The 26,464-nt window shown below is 41.7% G+C and overlaps 1 protein-coding gene across 4 annotated transcripts in view; it reads right to left on the bottom strand.

Moving 5' to 3' along the window:
- GSK3A (glycogen synthase kinase 3 alpha) overlaps positions 1-26,464 on the bottom strand; it is a 142,049-nt gene that overhangs the window by 50,936 nt on the left and 64,649 nt on the right. For all 4 annotated transcript variants that reach the window (XM_416557.8, XM_004938179.5, XM_046913697.1 and 1 more), the window contains 2 exons: positions 12,549-12,632; positions 731-841 (listed from right to left, as the gene is read on the bottom strand). In XM_416557.8, coding sequence (XP_416557.4) covers positions 731-841; positions 12,549-12,632 — 195 coding nt within the window. The remainder of the gene's footprint in view (positions 1-730; positions 842-12,548; positions 12,633-26,464) is intronic.

The following is a 26,464-nucleotide window of genomic DNA, read 5'->3' as shown; positions in this document are numbered from 1 at the left end:
TCCAATCAAGACACACTATGATTCCATGACCATTCATTAGCATACAAATTGTGGTCATCACAATACATGAAATAGAATTACGAGACCCAGATGGGTCCCATACTGGACAAAAAATGAAGTTTTATTCATCTTTAACGACTGTGCAAAGGACAAAAAAAGATACAGACAGCGGAAGTGAGGTTTTGAGGCTAAAATGTGTGTAAAAACATCTTGTCCTGCTCTTCAACACAAGTGGTAAAGCCAATGAGCTCCACGTATAGGGAAGGGGACAAAAGTACACCTTTCATTCCTTCATCAGAGGCACATGAGCTCTTAGTTATCAGGCAAAGGAAGATGATGATATAAGGGAATACCATTCTTTCTGACATTTTCTTTGAATTCTTGACTTTTGTATTAGTGTGTCATCATCATCTCTGAAAGTTGAAGCTGGGAATCTAGCTGGTGTCAGACTCTAAGCTGTATGAAAACAAAACACCCCACCCTTCCCAGTCCTCCCCCTAACCATTCTGAGATTTCTGTAAAGTGGGAAATCAACTGCTGAAACTTAAGCCTCTCACCTTTACTCTTCCTTCACTCTAACAAATACACCTTCTGATCTTTTTTGCTCCTTGCCTCAAGACACACATACTTCTAAAAACTTAAAAAAGCTAATTATGTGAGCAAATAGGTATTCGGAGAGTTCGTTCCTATAATATACCTCTTCATCTAACCACAGTTATTAGTTACCTACCTTGACATAAATCATAGGGAGTGTCTGTTTGGCCCGACTATAATGTCTGGCAACTCTGTATACTGTTTCAGGAACATAGTCCAGCACCAAGTTGAGGTACACTTCATCTTTCTGAAAGAGAACAGAAGAAAAAAAATAAATCAATAATTATTTCGAAGCATGAAGAACAGTAAAAGCATTCAGAAAAGCTGACAGGATGAGAAACATCTTTAGTAAGTACGCCAGCAAATTATTTTCCCTTTAGGCTTAGCACTGCACTCTAATATTTAAGTCAAACTTATGTTTAAGGTCACATTAATCTATACGATCTCTACCATAAGGTATACTTTAATTATAAACAAGGACAATGATGCCCACCCGATATTTTCATCATGGGACACCACCTTGAATTACGAGTCCCCTTCCCTGGGGAAACACAAGGGCAAACTTAGAATTCCCAAACTCATACCATACAAATATACATTAAAAAAGTTTAAGAACGCCACATATTTTAGAAACGTTGCTTTAATCTTAGTGAATTCCTAACAATTAAGAGATTAGTAATTATAACTGATTACTACTATCCATTCATAGACAGCAAGCTAGTGTTACTATTCGTAGCCATTTTTTTTTAAATAAGCATTAAGTTTTGTCCAACTTAAGCCTACAAACTAATTCCTGGTAAAACAGAACAAAATAAAAAAGATTCTTGAGTCTTTGTAACATCTGAAATTGAGTTAGAGGTTTGAGTGAATGTAATACAGCGAAACAACAAAAGTAGTGCTCTACTATAAGGCACTTTGTTAGAGTATGTTAGCAAAGGGAAAAGGAACAAAGGGGAATTAAATGACATAGTACTGTAATCACGTAGTGTCTAATTGGGGATGGGATTATTTCAGTGGTAAAACAGGTCTTAAAAGACTTCTGATATTTTAATGCAGTCTTCTGTGCGAAGCATCAGGGCTACAAATACATTTAATTATATCCCCCCCTCTCCCCCCCCACATTAATTATATCAACCTAAAAAACTATGTCTGAAAGCTAGTTGAATTAAGCAGAGGTATACTTCTGTGCTTGCTGCACTAAGAACTGGGTTTTTCTATAGGAAAAGGTGAAATGGAGAGACACTACATAGATGATGACTCTACAGAGTTCCTATGTATTCAGCTTGTCAGTAGGTCCACTGCCTATTGATCCTAACATCACTCAATTTCAAAACCAACCTCATTTAGCTTCAATTTAATAGCACTACTGTTACTTAATTGATCACTTAGAGCACAGTGCGGTGTGTATTCTCACCGTGTCCTGCCTGAGCAAGTAGCTGGGATCTTGCTGGAGATGTAAATGTTATGTGGTAACACTGCAACCTCTAACACCTGATGTGCAAAGTCTATGGTCTATATGAATGCTATGTGAATGCTGATGGCCCACTGGCTTGTATCTGCTCTTACTGGAACTGTGCAACACAGAGGAGGAAAAGCAGCACCAGAAACCCTGCCTGCCGTGGGGCCTCCCACCCCTGTCCTGAGAACTGGGTCACAGCATCATGGAACCTGGGGAACAAGCCAGAACATGGATGACGAGGGACGAACACCGAAGGAAATACCAAATGGCTCTAGAATTCCACAGGTGTGCAATCACATGAAAAACTCGTCCTACTTGTATTTCAGCACTTTCCCTTCTGCAGCAACAGTTTTTTTCCCCTTCACTTCCAGATAACATAAATCCAACACAACACCTACTTGGGACAGAACTTTCATGGTCTTATTAATAATACAACATATTCCCTGAAAAATCCAAGTTAACTTATGCCTGGTAGGGCAAGCTGTACACCAAAAGAGAGAACAGTCTCCTGAAAGTGAGGATATGCTTGATTCAGCGTAGATACAACCTGATGAATGTGTAGAATGCTCAACCTCTTGGAGAGCAGCAGTCATATGTGTAGCAACTCACTGTGCCAAACTCTCTGCTACTGAGGTTGATTACTTTCTTTCAGGAGGGTTCATGTTCCACATATCGAAGATTTACATGAGAGATTTGACAGAAAAAAAAATGAGTAACAATGGAATTACAGTGATTTCATCATCTTCTCACAATAGAAGCAAAAGGAAGTATGTACAAATAATACGTTATCACTAAAACCTTCACAGAACTGAGCTATAAGAATTAAAGAACTCTGTTTAGTTCATACCATCTGTTTTACTTTTCTCTCCTCCATTTTGATTTTTACTTTGCAATCTGTTGGAAACAGGACTACTTCAGTGGCATGATGTGACACAGGCACAAAAAGATTAAAGCACTTCAATGGCAGATGGAGATTTTCCACCCACCCAGTCAAATCCCTAAGAGTTTTGATGTTACCCACAGTACTTAAAGAAACTATATGGAGTTTGCATGCTGCTATTCCTGTGTAACTGTATGTTACATGTTAAAATCTACTTGTGATGGAGCAGGAGTATCTTTACCCCAGCCAACAAACACGTTTTCTAGATCTCTATATCTGATGCACCCAGAACTTTAATTTGCAACTATAAAGGCAAGCCTTACAGCGTTGGCTATGTAAGAAGCAACATACTTCACTCCTACCACAAGCAACTGACACTTCAGAAGTGCCCTAAATAGCAATGTTCATGAATTAAAGATGATTTGAGTGTTCTGACCTACCTCCTCCTGATGTTACCTAGTACAAATCTGATAAACACTTAAGAGAACAGGTTTCAAGAACCAGCACCCTTCTCTGTGAGCATGATCTGGACGAAAATAACAACCAAATTATCTGGATTTCCCTGAACAAAATTCAGTGTGAGCTAGAAAGCAGTCATGGCCTGACAAGCTCAGAGGATGATGTAATCTGGTGTGCCTACCTCATACATTCCTCCTAAACACATATTTTTCCAGTGACCCAGATACAGTACAACAGGAAACAGGGTTAGCTCAAAGAGCTCACCAAATGAGGACAACTGCTTGAGGTTCAAGAGAATGGATCGAGGCTTATCTTTCCATTACAGAAGCCTTTTTCAGACCTCACCACATATTCTGCACGTGACTTGTTTCCACACTACTGTTCCAAAATTGCTGGGCTGAGAATCAGCCAAAGTAACCGACCCACCAGGAGCCTATCTCACACATCTACAGAGCCCAGAATGGTTTGGAGGAGGCTACATCATAGAAATCATATGCAGAATACAAATGTAAGATGTCGTTAAATAACACTTTTTTCTACAGATGTTGGGATTGAAGAGATTACCAGCCTTCCTCAACAGGTCAAACGTTCGGGTGCAGCCATGTTTTCCCATGCTTTTTGCTCAGGTTGTAATGTTCTATATATACTCTTTAAAAAGAGGGTGTGTGGAGGAGCTGGATCCTGAAACACGGGATCAATACGTTCCATTAGGATTTTGACTTCAGCACTGCAACTCGTTTACCGTCAATCGTGTCAAATGTTAGAAGTTGTTTTTTGTCACTTGGCAGACAAATTCTCAGCTGACACATGCTGCTTCTGAACACTTAGAAGATTCAGAGCAAAATAACCATGGCCTTGTCACTGAACCAGTCTGCATTTCTCAAGAACCAATAACTGAAGCACCATCTCACTTTGGTTGAAAACACTTCACATAAATAAATACCAATACAAACTGTGCCACAGTGAGCAGCATGAGTAGGATGCAGAAGCCAAAATGTTGTTGAATCTTTTGTGTCAGAAATCAGAAATCAAACAGGCTGCAATACAACCACTTCAGCACAAGAACGTTAAACACTGCATGGTTGAAGACCTGGTGAAAGTAAAAACGCTGTTTTACAAACACGTAAAGGGCTTTTGGAAGTCACAAACTCCACTTTTAAAACTCTTCTGTCCTTCAGTCTACAAAAGTAAAACTGCATAAAGCACCATCCAGCTGACGCTCACTACATTTAATATAAACCATTAGCTACTGAATTAAAAGGTTTGCTCTTCTGGATTGTTCCTGGCAGGGAAAGAATATTTCTCCTGTGTGAATCTCCCTTCTCAACAAACTTAAACTAACTCTAAATGCTTCCTATGAGATTGTATTTTTTTTCCGCACATTGCCCATTATTGTATTTGGAAAGTGTGCATAAAAAACTGCAATTGACATCTGTCAGTTCCAGTGCAAGTATGTCCCTCATTCACCACCAACAAAATGACAGAAGCCAGTGGTTTCTTGAATGCCAAAGGACAGGCTGAAGGCAAGAAGAGAGAGCATCATAGGGAATATTCTGAAGAATACATCAATATCTGGGACAACATCAGAAGTTCTCATGAATTGGCAGTCTTCTCTTGATTCTACGGAGAACACCTGGGTGTAACATAATACAATATAAAGTACTGAAACTATTTACTCTTTCTTTCATGGAGACTGAACTTACTGGTCAGTGTCTGGAAGGAGCAATGAACATGCTCATTTCAGCCTCCATCAGCCAGGTTAGCAACAATGTGGAGGCAATTGTGGAGTTCCCAGGTGTTTTCTTCCTCCCCTCCCTTATTTTTTTCAAATCCCAACTCATTTCTCTGAGTAAGGGACACACCTTTCTCCTCTTATCTTAAATGCTGCCATAGTACTTTAAAGATACAAAGCCTTTGGAGCTGCTTTCATAGACAAAGTAAGAAATTTCAGGCTTCCTACTCTAACCACTTAGTAGCCATGACGTTCTGGAAAATTTTTTAAATGCAAAAAATGTTGGAATTGACCTTATTTGTATGAAGGAATGGTGACATCCAGTGGCCACGTGAGCATGTCTGTACTTGCAGTTTACAACCACATTTCAGAAATATACCTCTATTTTTATTAGCATCACAAATACAGGGTAAAGTACTTCCTTCTTGATTCCCTCAGTGCCTATGGACAGGCATAATAACCTTCTTTGGGTAAGGAACCGCCTAGAGGGCCATGCCCAGCAGGTAGTGGTTAATGGATTTAAGTCCAGCTGGTGACCTGTTACAAGTGGTGTCCCCCAGGGGTCAGTACTGGGGCCCATCTTGTTTAATATCTTTAGTGATGAGCTGGATTTGGGGATTGAGTGTACCCTCAGTAACTTTGCAGATGACACCAAGTTGAGAGGTGGTGAAGACCTGCCTGAGGGTAGGGAGGCCCTTCTGAGGGATCTAGATAAGCTGGATCACTGGGCTGAGCTGAATGGGATGGACCCACTGGCCAAGTGCTGGGTCCTGTGTTTTGGCTACAATAACCCCATGCAATGCTGTAGGCTTAGGGCAGAGTGGCCGGATGACTGTGAAAGGGCCAATACCATCCTGGCCTGCATTAGAAATAATGTGGCCAGCAGGAACAGAGAGGTAATCATCCCCCTGTACTCAGCACTGGTGAGGCCGTACCTCAAGTACTGCGTTCAGTTTTGGGCCCCTCACGACAAGAAAGACATGGAGGCCCTGAAACGTGTCCAGAGAAGGGCAACAAAGCTGGTGAGGGGTCTGGAGCACAAGTCTTATGAGGAGCAGCTGAGGGAGCTGGGATTGTTCAGTCTGGAGAAGAGGAGGCTCAGGGGAGACCTCACTGCACTCTACAACTTCCTGAAGGGAGGCTGTGATGAGGAGGGGTTTGGCCTCTTCTCCCAGGCAACATACAGGACCCAAGGAAATGGCCACAATTTGTACCAGAGGAGATTTAGATTAGATATAAGGAAAAACTTTTTATCTCAGAGAGTGGTCAGGCACTGGAATGGCCTTTCCCAGGGAGGTGGTGGAGTCGCCGTTCCTGGCAGTGTTCAAGAGGCACCTGGATGAGGAGCTGCAAGATATGGTTTAGTAGCTTAGTGGTAGTAATGGTGATGGGAGGATGGTTAGACTAGATGATCTTGTAGGTCTTTTCCAACCTTGTGATTCTCTGACTTTATGACAGAATTTCAGAAATTACATGGGTCCCATGCTTTCTGTTCCTACATCTACCTGTCAAAAGATTCCCAATTGGCCTATAATATTATCCTTCAGCAAGATATACTCTGAAGCAGGAGATGCCTACAAGACCAGCTATAATAGCAGCATACGGGCAGAAATCAGGCCAATCAATATAATTCATATTTAAGATCTTTCCTGGATCTGACTCTAGAATAGTTGTTGAATCATTTGAAGAGGCTGCATTATTAGGTGACGTTCTAAATCTTGTGTTCTAAGGCAACACTTCTTCCCTTCATTTAAAATTTTCTGTCATAGTTTTTCCCACAAAAGAAGACAACATTAAGGAAAAAGGTCCCGCCTCAGGACAATTTGGGAACCCCTGCCTATCTTGTTTATTCTACACTCCGTAAAGCCCTGAGGATTTCTGTTTTAATTCCAAGGATAAACATTTCTATGAAGATGGAAGGAGCCACCCAATATCTAAAAGGTGGAACTGATTTGTGATCTTTGACACAAGTGATCCGTGGCCATTTGAACCACATCTTTCAGACATTATGCTACAGGCTGGCGCCAAATTCGTAGAAAGATGAAAATTAGTGGAGAAAGTGGGGCTGACTAGGCTGTCCTGCATACCTTGCCATGAGAATCACAGAATGGCTTGGGTTGGAAGGGATCTCAAGGATCATCAAGCTCCAACCTCCTTTTTTAATACTAGACCAAGCTTCTCAGGGCCCCATCCAATCTGGCCTTGAACAACTCCAGGGGTGGGGCATCCACAACCTCTCTGGGCAGCCTGTTCCAGCACCTCAGCACTCTCTTGGCAAAGAACTTCCCCCTGATATCCAACCTAAACCTTTCCTCCTTCAACTTAAAACCATTTCCCCTTGTCCTGCCATTATCTACCCTTATAAAGAGTTGACTCCCATCCTGTGTAGGCTCCCTTTAGGTACTGGAAGGCTGCAAGGTCACCCCGCAGCCTTCTCTTCTCCAGGCTGAACAAGCCCAGCTGCGAGGAATGGCTATAACTGGTGGAAGAACGACCTGCAAAGGTAAAAGTGACTCACCAGGTATAGTGGACAGTTAATAGACCCAGTGAAATCAGAGCATCCCATTTCCACAGCAGGCACTGTCCACACTGAGGATTCTGCGGCCTACTGCATAGCCCTGCTGCAGAGGGCATAACAGCAATTTCTAGTAACAAAATCTACTCAAAACCAGAGACTGCTCCTAGCTGCAACTAAGGAAATTCCCAGCATGTTGCTAGCCCTAGCACCAGTAACTGATAATCATTATCTGATGACTGGTAGCCTTTTTGAAACAAGCGTGGCGGGCCTCAGGCAAGGACTAAAGATACCAACATCACAAACTCATCATAATTGGCATTAATTGCTCCTTTGTTGACAGCACAGCAGATCTGCCAAGGATTAAATGGATCACAGTGACTAAACTCATCTGTAGCAACGGCCCTTCACCACTTAACTGGGCTGGTGAAAAGCATTCACACAGTCTCTGTCCATTCGTAGTTGGGTTCAAGGCTCCGTCATTTGCATACAGTGCACAAAACCATTTTTTTTCCCTGTCATTTCTGCAAGAAAGGATGGTGATGTTCATGCCTCTGAAGGTGGAGGATGCACCTCTTCCCAATAGGGATGTGAACCTGGAGAAACAACAGCTGTTCAGCAAGGCCCAAACTTTCAAACCAGCCAGTCACTCTCTTCTTCCAAATTTCTTCTTTGTAGCTTAGTAACTTGCTGCCAAAGAACATTTGAGACACGCACTGAGCTGCACCTATAAACTGCTGTGCACTATGCCCTGCACATTAATTTTAAACCTCAGTCTATGGGAGAAAACTTCTTCTCTGAGTTTGCACGGACTTTCAGCTGCAAGCTGTTACACTAAGGCTAAATAAGATTAAAGATCAATTAAAGGATGCAGATGGGCCACCTCAGCCTCCAGAAAAGAGTGAGCATATTGCATATTTATGATCTTTCAAATACACTTTGACAACTCTGAATAACAAGCCACCTTAAAGAGAAAAAAAAGCTACATAACCAGAGATGCAATTATCCAACAAAACCAGTATTTAGTTTACTTTTATACAAAGTGATGTATGAAGAAATCTTTCCATTGACCTCTCTTCCTCTTTTGGGCATGGATCCGGATCAATCAAACACTCAAACACATCCACACAGGAAAACATGACAGTTAGGAAGTACCACCAACAGGTATCCAAACCAGAAATACAGAGGAAAAGAAACGTGGATTAGGAACTCTTATTTCAGGATTTACCAAGCTGAATAGTTTAATCCAGCAGCCATTAATCTAAGAAGTTAGTTTGGGCTATAAAACATCAAGAAATACTCTCAGCACAGAAGCCAAAGGAAGCAGTATTCAGTCCATCCACATCCACCCTAACTTAAAGCATGGTTCAAAAGCTCTGTGCTGCTGAAATCTAAATAGGGCAGGCAGCAAGACTACTCCATGCTTCACTATAACAGCATTTACATTTATCTATCACGCTACATGCAAAGCAGTCCTTGAAATTAAGGAAAAGGAACCAAAATCAAATGAAGTTTGACTTCCTAATATGGTCTGATCTCCTTGAGGTAAGCTGCCCAAACTAGGTCTCTAGTTCAAGACCATACTATAAGGCAGAAGACCAAAACTACAACCAACCACAGCAGAGTTGGCTAGCCCTACAAACCTGCCCATTTTCACCAAGGAATATCTAGAAAACAGGGAAACACTAAACTACACATGGAATAGACTTGCTGCTACTTCTATAAAGAGAACATTTCACAAATCAATCTAGTAGTTAGCTGTTCTTGCCTCCCCTCCATTTCTTTCTACTGCTCATTATGACAGGTTTTAGACCACCAAAAAGCACATTACAGCAACAAAAGTCAGTGCTCTGCTATCTCAAAAAGCCTCAGAAAAAAAAGAAATCAGAATCTACTCCGGAAAATTCATTAAGGTAATCTTTTGGAAGAACTGAGTTATGCAACGGGTCTGATGAATGTCTGCAAACTTACAGGTAGAAGGAACTGAGGTATATACAGTTTACAGAAGCAATTTGAATGCCATGTCTGTCAACTGTCTTATTAACGTATATTATATGTTCTTTGTGAGTAATCTTAAACTGGAAATTATTAGTCTAACATGATTAATATACTGTCAGTACATAAACCTATATATGTAAAGGAATATATGTATAAATACATACACATATATATAAAGTAAGCATATACAAACACACGCAAACATCTTCATAAGGTATACCTATATAAAATACAACTCCATAGATGCTTGGAAATGGGGGGTTCACACAGACACAGAAAACAAAGGAGAAGGAATAAAAACTATGTTTACTACAAGAACTCACTGCTGCTAATACTGGATTGCTTTTGGCAAAAGCAGGAATGAAATATAAGCAAATGGAAGAAATAAAAATGAGAAATTCACTATAAGAGAAGAACATAGGGTGTTCAAACACTTTAACCAGTTCAATGGACAGATGCTAGAAGAGTGAACAGTGCACTCTGAATCTCTATAAACTAGCTATAGGTTTGATGCAGCAGAATAGCAGTCCTATTATCAAATGTTACTTGGAATTTATTTTATATTTCATCTATTTCCTGTTGCTTCAAGTTATCTAACAAAAAATGTAATCGTCTCTTCTGCAAGAATGAAATCAGTTTTAAGGTTGCCTTATTCCCAAAAATGCCTAGTGCCTAAAATGAACTGAAGTGACTATTCAAGCACATGGCTTTCAAAGAGTACCAGTCTATATAGACAGAATCTGGACGTAAATTTAAGCTTCAATTACTAGCCAAAAACAAGAACCAAAAAACCAACCAAAACAAAGAAACAAACAAAAACTCCAGGCTTAGAGTCCCTGGAGCCCAGCAGCAGGGAGGTAAGCGGAGAGAAGTCCAAGTAGTTTCCAACTTGGACCAACAGGTGCAACAACCATGGCAGCATGCAAATGTTTAGTATGTAGGTACCAACATTAAGTTCATTGTCAAGCTGTTTTATTAAAGAGCAGCAGTTAGTTACATGTGAAACATTTCTGTCATAGTTAGGTTTTAATTTGTGTTTAATCTATGCTAAATTCTATATGAAGACAGACAAGAATTGCAAGCCACACTCATCACTTCAGAACCCTGACCTGCTGCAATCCAGAGCGTTTCCCAAACAGCAGATGACAAACTAATTTGCAGTTAGCTCCATGTACTGCTGCCAGCATGGAAATACTCACAAGCCAATTAAGTACCACTCCACAGAGAACTGCAAAGACACCTTGCAAGCTGAACACTACTGTTGATGCTGGTGCTGGGTGTACTTACACCCTAGGAACTGGTCCCCATCTGCCCCATTTTGCAGCAAGGTGGAAGTGAAAATTTCAAAGGCACAGGACAGAGGTGTGAACAAAGAACGGAAAAGAATGTGAAAGAAAACTACTCCCCAAAGCATTAAGATTCACTTGTAATGGACAGAAACTACACTGCTAAAAACAAAACTAGCTTTGCCAAGAATTAGGCATGTGGAGTTGAAAGAACTAAGTAGAAAATCCAGTCTCAAGCTCAACATCAAGTTAAAGATTTCCAAAAGACTTTTACTTAAGTTATTATTAGACAAAGGCTCCTGGAACAGTATTCTGAAATTTTAACATTTCCACTGTTGGCAGAAGAGTCCTGAAAGACATTAGGTAAGGCAGTTGTCTTCTGCTTGTCTCATGAAGTTCTACTTCACTCTGGCCAAGTTACAAGCTAGTTAAATACAGAGCCTATAACCACGCCTTCCTTCATGGTATTTCTCTCCTTACACTCATAATGCTTAAAGAATTTCTGATTATATGCTAAATGATCACTATATACTTGAAAAACCATCACCAGCAAACTACCACCAAAAGAACAGATATAAAAAAAACCTGGAAATATTCCCTCTACTTTTGTTTGGCAAGCATGGTAAATGCATGACCTAAGTTTAATAAATAAATAAATAAATAAATAAATAAATTGAGAAAAAAGAAAGAAAAAATATCAGATTTCTCCCTGACTCTCACATGCTGGTTATGCGAGCCTTCCATAGGCAGAGGCAAGCTCCTCTAGAGTTCTCCTTCTGTGCACTGTATAAGACTGCAGAGACCTGCCATCAAGTCATCCTGGGAGTGCCAGCTGCTTCCCTAAATAATGCATACAAGGAGTGAAGGCTATGAAGTGCTTTCCCTCTCCCATTCTGCCAATCCACTGCATGGCAGTTGCAGTTAATAGTCTTCCTATTGCTGTCAGGTATACAGTACCTCAGAGCAGTGCAGATGCACAGCTACATACATACATATATATATGTACAGGCTCCCACAGGCAGTGGGTACAGCCCCAAGCTGCCAGAACTCAAGAAGTATTTGGATAACACTCTCAGACATAGGGTTTAATTTTTCTGTGGTGCTGGGTGGAGCCAGGAGTTGGACTTGATGATCCTTATGTGCCCCTTTCAACTTGAGACATTCTATGATTCTATGAATCTGCTCCTCCTTCTGGAGCATATGCATTCTGACAAACGTTACAATCATGGCAAGGGGTACAGAAGCATCCAGAGACTGGGTCTGTGAAACGTCATGTAAGTTCTATAAATCCAGAGTGCTTAGAATGCTAGAATGCTAAAAAACACATCTATACTTCAGGAAAGGTAACAGTAAAATGAGCAAACGAAGCCCTGCTGTGCTTCACCAAAAAAAGAGGCAGAGCGTACCTAAATCTGTTACACTATTGTTATGGTACATTATTAACACTACCCATGGACCACCACACTTCCACAACGAAGATCTGTTCCCAAAACCTGTTCAGCATCACTACAGCTTCTTCTCAGTGTTATCACTATCTTCACACTCTTTCTTGTCTCTGGAAACTCAAGCAGCTCATTACGGCCTAGATGGGTACTAGGAAGCACCTTCCCATTTTTCATTCTTACCTTCTCTCCACTGGAGTAGAAGAAATAACGCAATCGGACAATGTTACAATGATCCAGCTTTCTCATAATCTGGAGCTCTCGGTTCTGCAAAGGAAAGAAAAGGAGAAATGCAAACAATTAGGAACCCTTCTCAAGAAGTTAGAGTACTGCACTGAATACCATAAAATTAATATAAACGAGGTCAAAAAACGGAGCCAAAGAAAACTGGAAGTTGGAAAGATACAACAGTTCTCTTGCTGTAAGAATCACATGTCGATTAGCCTTTCTCCTAATTACTTCACCACTGAAAATATCCATGTCATTGAACGTATTTTCCCTCAAAAACAAAGATCTGCAAAACCCAAGAACTATCTGCTTACAATAAAGTATCAGTGGTAAAAGGCAGGAAAACATTAACTTTGCACTTCTATTTTCTGATCTTACAGTTATACAAGGTATCAGCTAGAAGGGTTAGAAGGCTTTCTACTTGGATACTGTAAAAACAATGTAAATAATGTAAAAGCAAACATAACACTTCTACTCCAGCCTTCAGGCTAATGGCCAACTGAATTCCACCATGCTGATGGCCAAGTGAATTTCAACACACTGATGGCCACCTGAACTCTACCACAGTGCTCTCTCATTCCCCTCCTCAAAGGATGAGGAGCAGGAGAAAATATGATGAGAAAAAATGAAAGCTCACAGGTGGAAACCACGTGAATTTCACCACAGCCAGATTCAGAACAATGCTGTGAAACAGGTGTATGATGGAAAATCCTTTTCCTTACCATTCTCCTTGAAATGCCAACAAAAAAGACATGTAATTGAGAAGGGAACTCAATTCCCAGTTTCATTCAACCATGGTTTAACTAGACGTTGGCAGAGAGAACAGCAACACTATTTTCCCCATTTTATATCAGCTTGAAAAATCTGTTAAGATAAAATCAATTCATCATATACATAATAAACTGGGGACTTTACTGCAAATACCCACTGCAACTGAGCCCTAAACAAATTAGGGAGCTTCTAGCCTAACAGATAATATAAGCGAAATGAGTTGAATTGCAGGTACGGATGAAAACACGCAAGTAATTAACAGAGCTATGTTTTATATTTTATTCCACAGCTGTTGCTATAATACACCTTTCTCATGAGGTTACACTTACGCATCACTTTTTCCTTCCTCATCTACTACTGCATCTGTAGTTTTAAAACTAGAAGGTATTTCAACTTTAACTTGGATCACAGGGTTGCAAATCTTGCAACCTGACTATCTAGGATCAGATATGCACTAGTCCTACTAGATCCATCAACCTTGAAATCTTCAGGAATATTCAGGAAGAAAACTCTTTAGCTACAAAACATTCTCATACACAGATGCTCAAAGCTCACACTTTGCAAGGTGCTGCTGTTGAAACATGGATATCATATTCTAAGCATAAGAGAGCCACATGCAGTGCCTGTCACTACTACTAAAGCTTGAGGAACTCTGCAAGAATCCCGAAGTTCTCCTGAAATCCCATGGAGTGAATTTACGAAAGAGGAATATTGAATTCACCATGTAACCTCACCAACACACCTTGCACCTACTGGAGAAAAGAGTTCTTCTGGCAGGAATGGGAGCTTAAACAATCTCCACCTACTCGTTTCCTTACTAAAAATTACCAATAAGAAGTCATTTTGGCTAGTTGTGTTTGGGGCTCCTGTGACACATGGTACAGCTCTGACTTTTGACGGACAGGAAGACCCTGTCTTCTCATTCTGTCTGACCTGCATACCACCACTCATGCAGTGCTATCATCTCAGTAGCTGAAAACCCATAACAGATTTTAACTATCGTAATGAAGCTGGGATGGATCTAGACCCTATCAGTCATAGAAACACTTCTTGTGATGAAACACTCATTTCTCCAGGTGGATTTTGCAGTGCTTAACAATATTACTACATGACTGAAACTAACACAAGAATTTTCTATATCTCCAACTCAATTCCACCAGCAAGATAAACGATTTTTTCCATCATTTATCCCAGTAAGATGGAAATAATACCATTTATCTCAGAGAATTACTGAAGAAACACATGAATGTACTAAGCATGTACGTGTAAAAACTATTTTAGCAATCCCTCTACTAGCTCCTTAAAATACACATATACACTCTTAAGTCACGTTATTGCTTCAAGCTCTTAAGATAGCACATGTGTGCTGACTGAATATACTGCGAAAAAAATCAGGAGTTACCCTAATGCAAGGCTGAGGTTATATTTATCCCCTGGTACCTCAGCCCAGCAGAAGCACAATCTGTGCCTACTCTGATGCCTTCCATTCACATCCGTCTCCTTCGGCTCTGACCCCGACCATCTGCTGCGGCTCCACAGGCAGTGCTTCAAGGGGTGCTAACATCAGGGATAACCATAAACCAGTTACACAGTAACCTACATCTAGCATCCCAGAAACAGACTGAATGAAGCAACTGTCATCTTAGTCAGTCGCCTGAGCCGTCTTGAAGCCAACCAGACTTCCAATCATCACTCCTGATGGAGGTGAAAACAAAATACTAACACAGTCACAAAAGCTCAACTGGATGTAGCAGAGAAGAGAGCTTCTGATGCTCGTGTCACAGAGTGATGCTCTTAAGAACTCATTTCTCTCCAATGAATACGTCAAGAATTCTCACTGTACTAACTCACTGTATGCTTCTTAAATACATAACAGTCATTTCACATCAAAGTGGGTCATTAATTACCCGTGCACAAATACTTAAAAAAACCAAACCTAGATTACACTAAGGGAATCCTTCATGAAAAGAACAGTGACAGATGTCCTACACAGTGTAAAAGAAAAAGCACACAGCTAGATATAATGCAGGCTAAAACCATTTCGAAACATGCTGAAGAGACAAGCTGCCAGTGCATGACCAAAACACCAGGTGGGTAGAAACATCAAGCTCTTGCTCATCCTTCCTTCATCTTTGTCTTTCATGAGTGACACTGGTGAAAAGTCAAAGACTCAAAGAGGAAGTACTTCTTCTCTCACCTCCATCCATAGGAAGAGAAAGATTTAGTTTACACACTGAGAATTTCAGCCCAAAGAGCAATGAAGGCAGCTTCAACCTTCAGCATCAGCCCTTCCACAAGAGAGGACGCAGATTATCTGAAACATGGAGCTCTTGTGGTACGCGCTACACTCCTTCAAGAAGCAGCAAAAACAACGGCACTGTGAGAAGACCCTTCAATAGATTTCTCCTGCAGTTTGATTTACCTAAAATCCAGAATGCAAGGGGATGCTAATGCATGGTCCCAGAAGAGTGACTTGGAACCAGTGCCTTTCAGCCTTTAAATAATTACTGATGCAACCCTAATGTGACAAAAACCTGTTTATCGCTTCTGAAGACAACTTTCCTAGCCCTGTCTCTAAATCTGCTCATTATATTGAATAAATACAGTTGCTCTAAGTTAAAGATTGCCAAGACATCATCGGATTTGTAACTTTAAACCACAGCCAATTAAGCTGATGCATGAAGACGCATGTCTTCTCTCTGAGGTTGTACCCCAGCTCCTCATAGCTATGCTAATGCTGTAGTTGATATAAAACCACCAAAGCAAGATTATTTCTGGCTCGCTACCTTAATCTGCTATCATGGACTAGGATAACTATCTCCCAACACATTCTCTTCTGCTCCCATCCAGATTTCTAGAGCTATGTCAGCTATTTATCAATCCTAATCTGGATCTTTCTGTTGTTTTTCTTTAAATAATATCACAAAATGACTGGATCTTAAAGGATTATGGATTGAAACTTCTTGAACTGCATCAGAGCAAATGGAGGTGAAAAGTTCCATGCAGTGCCCACCAGCATGTCAGAATCAATATATACTCAGTGAAGTGTAGAAATATCACCTGGATATAGTTCAGAAGAGATGTTCTCGGAGTTTCCTTGGCTAAAGAGTATGTTGGATTTTTTTCTTTTTTTCCTTCCAAAATGACTGAAGTCTCAGCAAGGTACTTTGAAGAAGATGCCCAAAGCAGATGAAACACAAGAAACTAGAAAGCTGCAGTTTTGATACACCAAGGTTACGACCTGGTTCTTGCGACCACATAAGGTAGTGTACCTCTGGTCCTCTTCAGGGATGACATCTTTTTGAGGGAAAGGCAGCATCCTTTCAGGGATAAAATACTGACCTATTTCAAGAACAATTTCAGCAACCATATTCTCACAACTAAAGGTAATGCTCATTTTTGCACTTAGTTTTTATTCTTCTTAGGGCAACACCTTCAAATGTTCAAATGCTTGAGTTCAATATGCCCCATCCTACCCTCTGGTTGCAAAAGAAGACAAATGACAATCTTCATAAATTCTGGCATTATACACAGACAGAAGCAGCACAGGTAGATCCGAATTTCTTGGCATACACAATCCTCCTCTTGTATGTTTCACATTTAGAGCTTTCTCCTTTTCTTCTGCTGCCTCCATCATTTTCTCTGTTCTACAATGCTTCTTATTCTTCTGCAAAGCTTTCTGCACAGTGATGAGCTGGAGCACAGGGTCATTAGTGCAGTGGAGAAAGGAAGTAGTTTCCAGCAAGAGGCACAAAGGCTATGATAAAGCCTCGGGTTTGTTTTTTTTCTCTTCTTCCTGCTTCCACCTGAACAGCTTGAATAGCTGGGCACCTGCACTCAACTGCTGCACTACTGAGCCTCACTGGAGAAAGTGTTCAGGCCGTCACCTTGAGAGACATCAAGCATTTCCACAGAGCAGAAAGAAGTCTCACTGTCCCATCCATGTCCCATCACCTGCAAAAGGCTGCACAGGGCAGCGGTCACACACAGACAGGTCTTTCCATCTGAGGTCCTCTCTACAAATTCCTGGAGCTGCCTGACCCATTCCCCCAAAAATGCATTTCAAATGCTGTCAATCACAAGGCTCCTTTTAATGCTACCTTGCTGTCACCAAAAGAATGTCAGAAATTACTCTAGGGCTCAGAGAAATAACTTCCTTCCACAGAAATATGATGATTCAGTCATTTACTGAATAAAGGTTAATTCCTAGATTATCCTCTATTTGCCCCAACCCATCACTGAAATAAACCAGTGCTTAAAGGAAAAACAAGTGAAAGGGGCTTAACTACAGAGGCCAGGGCTGGGAATCTGCCCATGTCAGTCATTAACAGCTAGCCAGGCATGAAAAGTCCATTTTGTGGGCAAGCAATTTCAAGCAGAGAGAAATGTCAAAAGCGATCACAGTTTTCCTCATTTACATGTGTGGTGCAAATGAAGTCCAACCCCAGTCTCCCTCTTGCTGCCAGACACGGTGTATTCCCAACATGGGCAGATCTAGGTTAAAAAGAAACCCTCTTCCAACAGCCACCATTACCCAGTTAGTGCTAGTCCATCAGTGATTGCAAAACACTTGCAGCTCTGCTGGCTTAACACACGGGTCAGAAAGTTCAGATGCTGCATCCTGCTCCAATCCCTACTGATGGATAGCACGCACGTGCAGCTTGGAGGATTTTGTTTGTAAAACGCTGTGATTCCTCTAATCCTAAAAGGCCTAGAGACAGATATCATACTCATTAGCACACTGTTAGCATTCAGGGCTTCCCTGAGGAAAAAAAAATAGGGATCAGTGATAGCAACCAGCAGCTCATAGCATAAATGTAAACTTGCTGCTTTCAACAGCATCACCCCATACAGATATAGTCCTTCCCTTGCACCTCTCCTGGCCATTCACAGGAATTCCAGCCCTCTGCAGAAGGGAAAAGCTAAATGTTAAGCACCCTCGCAACATGAGGATAATGAACCCGCTCTGTGAAGCAAGTGTGAACGAAGGGACCCAAGACACAGAATGCTTGTGCATGTCTGTCTCTGCAGTGTGGTCACAGCACGCTTTGTCACCACACAACCGCAAGGAATGCAGGCTTCCTTTCCCTACCAAATTCCACAATGCTGCCAAACTTTCCACTCTTTGTCCTCATGCAAAAATCTGGTGGTTAAGATCCCGAAGTGACAGAAGATGGAGACGCACAGCAGGGCTGTGGAGCACAACGCTTCTGAATGCTGGCCTGAGAGCTGTTAATGCAGAACACCCAGGAAGAGTCAGAGCACAAACTGTGTGTGTCAGCTCTATTCTAGTCAAAAATTATTACTGAGTGCAGCGACCTTCAGCCGCAGCATGGGTACTGAGCAGGGTAAAAAATGTTGGTTCGGCACGAGGCTGCCTTAAATATGGGCTAGCTTTCTTTAACCCCTGGAAAGCTAGACAGATGACAGCTCCACCATACAGCAGTGAGAGCCGTCAGAAAGGTATGCTGGATAGAAATAGAGACACTAAGACACGCCTTACTTCCATCCTGTGTGGCCTTTTGCAAATGGGCCTCCTACCTGTTTCTCCATACAGTGCCATTTTATGTAATCTCCAGCCTGCTCTTGCCAATGCAGGACGCAGTCCTTAGACAGAAAACTTAGGTTTCATACAACTACGATACACTTCTTTCCACAGCTGAAAAGACAAACAGCTTATTTTTAAGGGAGCACACGACAAGCTATAGTCCCCTGGGGGAATAGAAGAAGAATTCCGTCTCTTCTTTCACTTCTTCCCCACATCTCAGTGGTTAACTGAAGGGAAGAAATCAAATTCTTCGTTAGCTCACCGCGGTCTCTTTGAATGGAAGTGAGCTTGAGAGTCTCTCAGAGACTTAATACCATTTCTAGATTCCTGCCAGCTCTCAGGAAGCTTGAGACCAAACTTGGAACAGAAACTGATTTATAGCCTCATGTCTCTTTCAGACCACAACCTGAAATTCAATTAATCATTTTCAAGTGGTTGTTCCAAAGCCTGTGACCTGATGAACCGCTTAGTTCTAAATCTCAGTCCTGTAGAATCTACTGTGCTCTGCCAGGGGCGAGGCCAGAAGCAGCAGGAATTGCAGCACACCCATGATAAAAGTTGGAAAAAAATGGAACTAGCTGTGAAATTCAGAGAGACGGTTCAAGTCCATTACAACACTGAAATAAGAAAGTGCAGGAAAGATAATAATTGAAAGAAAAAGTACTTTCTAGAAGGCAGCCCTGTGCTTTCAGAGATAATAGCCATTCTTTTTCAGAGGTAGCACAGAGGATCTCTGTTGAAAAACTCTGACAGCAAAAGTCATTTTCCTTTCAGAAAAACACTATATGGATTTGTCTGGTATTTTGATTTTCAGCTTTTCAGCTAGGAAACAGGAAGTGTAAGCATGCCTATAACATCAGTGCTGGTGAGTCTGCAACACCCATAGAAAGTTACACCTGCAATTACAACCGGAACAGGTTGCAATTAATCTATTAATCAAATAAGTTCCAATCTCCCATGGGCATAGACATTTGCTGAATTGCTAATCACTATGCTATTAAACATTAATGAAATGCTTTATTACTCTTGGCCTTCTCTTCTTACATATGACGCAGCAGATGTTTCATGCAAGCAGATGTCAAAGGACTTGAAAAACAAAAAACTCTCATCACCAATTCTAAAAAGTCTATTTTCACTTTTTTTTTAGGGTACAGGTCAGTGCTGCCTCCAGTGAGTCCTTCATCTCAGACTACTTCTACATTAACAGCAGATGTCTGATGTTAGAAGTCATTAGGGGCTTTCATTTCAATCCAAATGAAAACACCTGTCTCCCTAAAAACTTGAAGGAAGCATCCAAATGTAAGGGCACAAGAAAAGGAAACCAGGGGTAAAAATCAAGTAGAAAATAAGGAGGGAGCGTAGCTGGTGAGTGAAATTAGCTGCCTTCAGATGATTATTTGCCAAGAATAATTAAAACTTTCAGAAGTACAAGTCGTAATAATGAGCTCCCAGATGACTGAGCTTTTAAAAGGTTAACTGTTCGCTGCTGAACTCAAAGAGAGACTGGGCAGCTGCTGCACCGAGGGGTGGGGAACGCAAGGTAGCAGGGCACTGCTCCAGCACTGAAGCTAGAACAGGGACTTAGATCCCTTATGTACAAAGAAATACTCTTCTCCCTAAAGTACTGGAGCACTTCCCAGCCTCTGGTTTGCTAAGTTTGGCATCAGCAAATAACAGCCTTTATTAGCTACCACTGTAGTTTAGAACCTCCACGTGCAAATGCTGAGTCTGAGATAAGCATGCCTAAGAAATTTTATGTCCTACTGAATTTCAGATGGCAGCCACATGTGTGTAAGAATGTTTCAAAACCAGTTCTTTGTAGTGTCATATTAAAACAATTCAAGCTCCCTCAAATACGTATTTTTATTCTAAAAGGCAACAGCTGCAGAACAATTTCACTGGTTGACCTTTTGCTAGACGCAAGAAATCTACCACTTAAAAGGGAAAGCCAACCATGCCAAAGTACAAATCCCCTACAAGCTTACCAGATGAGTTAGTACTCACAGTTGGTAAAATGGGTTATCAGACTTCTGACTCTGGAGTTTTTCCCTTAGCCAGCACCAGCGCACTTCCAGCAGTCTCTTTTTTTTTTTTTCAAAGATCACTTCCTTAGACTAAAGGGTGTTGCAGCACCAAAATATAAAGATTAGGAAATCTTTGTGTTCACTTCTGGTCTAAATTCCCCCCCCCCCAAAAGATGCAGTATAGAGAATACGAATATTTTTCAGTATTTGCATGATAAAATGTGCTTTTTATGTGAAGTGTTAAAAGCACAAAGACATAGTGCCATTCACTGGTTAGTCACGCCAAAAAGTAGTAAGAAACCCCAATGGAAAGAAAGGAGCAGAGAGAAGTGGTTTGAGATGTTGGCAAGCATTCTGAATTTGGAGCAGCATGTTTTCTATACTACCACCCCATAGGAATCCAAGCTAAAATTTTCCCAAAGGCAAGATCCACGGAGCTGGACCTAATCTTAGCAAAGCTCAGCCCTTCTTCTCCCAATATCTGCAAAAATCTAGGAATTCGATCTACTCAGTTACTCTCTTTTGTGTGTATCAGAAGATACCTCTGAACTCAAGCCCATCTCAGGCTGAATGACACAACCCATATTTAGGGTCTCAGGAGCACACTGCAGTGACAGGCAGCCTACAGGTCACAGCAGTGGCCAGCACTCACAGCTCCCCAGGCCTAGCCATCCGCCATGCCTCATGGCCCAGGCTCATGCCCCTGAAGCCAGGACAGAAGTGAGCAGTGTGTCACACAATCTGCCTCCGAGTCCAAAGCACACAGCTCCCTGCCAATCGAGATCAATTCGTATACCTGGCTGCCATCAGCATGAGACTACCACGCTGACAAGAAAGGCAAAGTAAAAAGCTGAAGCTGTAGTAGGGAATTAGCCATAGTGGCACTGTCGCTGTATTAAGTCCAACTCCTGACTCCACACAGCACCACCCAAATCCAAACCCTATGCCTGAGAGCACTGTCCAAACACTTCTTGTACTCCAGCAGCTCAGGGCCATGCCCACTGCCCTGGGCAGCCCGTTCCATGCCCGCCGCCCTTTGGTGCAGACCCTGTCCCTAACCCCCAGCTGCCCCTCCCCTGACACAGCTCCATGCCGTTCCCTCGGGCCCTGTCGCTGTCACACAGAGCAGAGCTCAGCGCTGCCCCTCCGCTCCCTGTGAGGAGCTGCAGCCGCCATGAGGCCTCCCCTCAGCTCCTCTGCTCTGTGCTGAGCGCACCACGGGACCTCAGCTGCTCCTCACACACGTTGCTCTCCAGAACCTTCACCGTCTTTGTAACCCTCCTTTTGATGCTCTCTCACAGTCTTATGCCCGTTATATTGAGGTGCCCACTGCCGCATGCAGTGCTCACAGTGAAGCTGCAGAAGTACAGCAGAGATTACACTTTCTGTAGGAAAACGTTTGCTAAGCCACCTGCCACCTTCTCAATGCACAACTCATCCTCTTCCGTTTCTCATACTGAACAAGAGGAGAATCTCGTGAATTAACTTCAGTAAACTATCCATCATTATCAGTAATGCAAGCTGCAAAGCCTCACACTGGCCTTGCTACAAACCTTCCGGGGTAAGGCCTTTTTTCCATAGCTTAGGAGACAATCATTCCGGTTTCCTATGCCAACCTTCCTCTCAGGCAAACCGAAGAAGGATGTTTTACCTCTGTAACTGCTATTAGTAACAGTTCTTAAAAACACTTACGAGATCTCTCTCCTTAGAAATGTCACAATTAGGTCACTTGTGTCGGGGACATGCCACTTCCCATCTCTATGAACGTTACTTTTATCCAAGTTAATTAGAAGGCTACAGAAAACTCTTAAGAGAGAGCTCAGTATGGTTCCTACTCTGCCAAAAGCTGTGACGGCCAAAGTACATCCCACTCCTTCCTGATAGCCCACCAGCCACACGGGTCTCTCTGCAGAGCTCCCACCTTCCCCAGGATGCAGTTACAGTATCGGGCTGCCGCAGAGATGCACTGTGCCAGGTAGTGAAGGCAGGCCTATCTTTAAGGCCCTTATCTTGTTGGTTACAAAAGGGAAAAGCTCTGCGGTGAATAAACTGATGAACTGCAGCAATGACAAGAATGGTCTTTCAGTCTCAGCATTTCATAATGCTGCATTGTGAAAAACGCACTTGAACCTACATCGAGCTCACAGAAGATTCCCACAAATGTGATTTTCCAGCAAGCCATTACATGTTTTAATTTGTCCAGCACCACATTCTGAAGAACTGGGCAATCAAACATGCGTGAGAGATCAGTACAAGCACAGACGTTCACATCTAGCCCAAAAGCCAAACCCACTTTGTAACCACTATGCAAACAGATAGGAAAAAATAAAATTCCCACTGTCCACATTTTAGCTGTCTAACCAGAAAATGGGACATCATACATAACCAAGACAGATGAGGAACCTCTAGTGGTACAAGGATACATCATAGGTAACCAGATTAGGTTGGCTCGTCTAGGCCAGTAAGGCTTTCCCTTCATACCACAAACCTTTCACCAGTTGATCTGCTTGTTTTCCCTAACCATAATCTTTTTACTTCCTAAAAATGTAAAGTATGCAGAATCAGGCGGAAAACATGGAGTTTTGAGTAGGTAGAAAAAGTCTAAGTATTTCTGCTCTAGAGGTATGAGGAATACACTAATTAGTGACATCCAACTGCAAAATAGACTAGAATCTTTGCTTCTCCCTGATTAAGCTTCTGAAGCAGAACCCTAAAAAACTATCAAGTGTTTCCTGAAGATGTGATAGCTTCCAGCGAAATCAAAAGTGTTTCAAGGGTTATTAAATACCAGCCTCAAGATCACAATGCTTATACAAGGGAGAGAATCCAACAGCGATTCACCAAAACCTAACCCAGAGGAAGAACTGAAATATTAAGTTCTTAACTCATCAGTCTACTGTTACCCAAAGCAATCAAGATAATAAAAAAATGGCAACGTTCAGATGCAAATACAATAGTGTCTCTCTATGCTAAAGCTTTACTGATCAAGACTTTAACCCTAGGCTTGGCATGCTAACCTTCAGCATCAGTGCAGGAAAGAAATGAAGGGAGCAGTCTCCATCTCTACCCATCATCTTGTGTTTGGGAAATACTACATGAGCACAATTACAGCATTAACATTTCTACTAGTAACAGCAAAATTCAGTCTATGACCCGTTAAAGAAAACAAATACTACCTCTCAACTTTATCAAATGCTAACATCTTTTACTGGACTAGAAATTAAGACCTACCTTGTTCTGTGGCACCCCTCAGAACTAGGGTGTAGCCACTGTTCAACAGTTCTCTGAGAAATCACAAGAGGCACTGAATTCAACCTGCATCAGCACCTCACTCAAGTTAGTTGTCTATGGCAAGCCTTTACTGCATACAGAAAACACCATCCAAGTTTCCTACATAGCACAGACCAAAAAGGATGCACACGAGTTTCAGTCTTTTTCTGAAAACCAGCTTGAAATACTTACATAGGTAGAGCAATGAGCCCACCTCTCACATTATCTCCCTCCTCCTAGGCTCAGAAATACTATAACTTTACCCCATAGCCAGAGATAATCAAGCAGGGTTGCTGTGCAGAAAGGAAGATCTACTGTGAGTCCAGATGGGTTCTGTGCTGTTACTGAGAAGCTGGAATTTCTCCCAAATTGCTTCCACTGTGCAAGAAGAAAGCTTAAACAAGTTATCACATGAGTTCTACTGCTCATTTCTGTACTGAATGCTTTCTATTGACAGCTTTAAGAGCTAGAAATATTAAACTCATTCCATCCATAATGTTTTGTATATTCCTCTGCAATGTTTTAAAACACAATTCTGAAAGTTTTGAAAAATTACACAATTGACCCCCCCAGAAATTACTACAAGCTTAGTAATTTAGTAAACAAGCTTTCCTTGTTTCAAAATCCCTCTCAGATTTTGCTTTATTCTATTTCCTGGACTGTTTGTAAGTTGTATGTTAGTACTGGAGAAGCATGATACAAAATGTAGTAAGTAATACGTCTGCCTAGCAAGTAATAATTTAAACCAGTTTTAAGAAATTGAAGGTATCTTGTGCTTTACAATACCTTACGTCATAGCAGCTGCAGTTGCTCAAAACTGAAGAATGAACACGCTACATAAGAATCTCTGGTTATTTGAAATGAAGAGACCAAAGATCAAATACCAGCAGCTCCACTTCTGACTACCCAGATGAACAGTCACAGGAACAAGATTTGCAAATTTGCTTTTAGAAAGGAAGTTCTGAAGACAGCCCCTGCTTACGCTAGCATTAAGTGGTAACACGTTCACCAAAGATGCAAAGAAAGACTATCAGGTGCCTCATGTTTCAACAGGATTGCTCCCCGGTTCACTTCCTCACCCCACCCCTGCACGCTGAACAACACTTTCCACATTTCTGGGGGGAATCAAGCTTTATGTAAAGAAGGGTCTCGAAACTCTTCTGCATTCAGAATGACTTGAGCACAAAACATCAAAGTTACTTCATGCATCAGATGCAACACTGCTTGCCTACGCAGGCAAGACAGTGCTGCTACCAATGCATTCTAGTACTTACAGCACAGGAGGACAGAGGAATACACAAAACATTATGGAGTAAGTTTAATATTTCTAGCTCATAAAACTGTCAATAGAAAGCATTCAGTACAGAAACGGGCAGTAGAACTCATGCGATAACTTGCTTAAGCCACCATACCTGGAGTCATACTGACATTCAGGACAATTTAATTCAAATAAACTTTAAAGGTAAGTTAAGACTGCAAGAGTTTGGGTGGATGGCTGAATTCAGAAGTCTCACTTGGATTTAAAAACCTTTGAAAGCAACTCAGAAAGTCACCTACAGCCTTATTACCCATGCAGACAAGCCAGTAGAACGGGATGCCACAGCTCAGTGCTTCACCAGGAAGGCACTTCCTACTGCTACCTGCACACGGTGCCAAGCATTCACACTAAGTACAGGATGTTCCCACTAGGAAGGCGGACCCTTTCCAGAGCTACTCATCAGAAGAGACCAAACCAGGAGGCCTTGTGCTGTTTATCCTTCCTGTTAATTGATGGCCTTCATGCTGCCACAAATTGCTCAATGAGTACACTGACTCTGTTGTGCCTCCAACACACCAGGCAACCCCCAGTTTGCCCTAGTTTTCCTACGTCTCATACTCCTTCCTTGTCCTGCGTGATTCAGTTAGCCTTACCAAAAAGTCACGGATAACCTTTATGCCTGTTATGCACAGCTACAGATGCAGAGTCATTGCCTATCAGGAAATCAGTTCTGTTATTTGCAAACCATGTCCTTTTCTGTCCTTTCCCAACTCGTGTTGACTTTTTGGAAAAAAAAGAGAAAAAGCAAGCACTGTATCAAGTCCATGGCTATTTGCTCTGGCTCTTCAAATGCTGCCATCAATCATCTGCAGTGGTTTCTAGCACACAGGGGAAAGAGCATTTTTATTTCATATGCTCTCACGCTGTTGCTTTTCGCAGGTACCTAAATGACAAGTGAGTTGTATTAATAAGCCTAGTGTAAGCAAAGAAGCCCCAGGTC

Source organism: Gallus gallus, chromosome 1 (assembly GCF_016699485.2).
Source record: "Gallus gallus isolate bGalGal1 chromosome 1, bGalGal1.mat.broiler.GRCg7b, whole genome shotgun sequence".
Taxonomy (NCBI): domain Eukaryota; kingdom Metazoa; phylum Chordata; class Aves; order Galliformes; family Phasianidae; genus Gallus; species Gallus gallus.
Note: the sequence above shows the minus strand (reverse complement) of the source record. Positions and strands in the feature narration are given on the sequence as shown.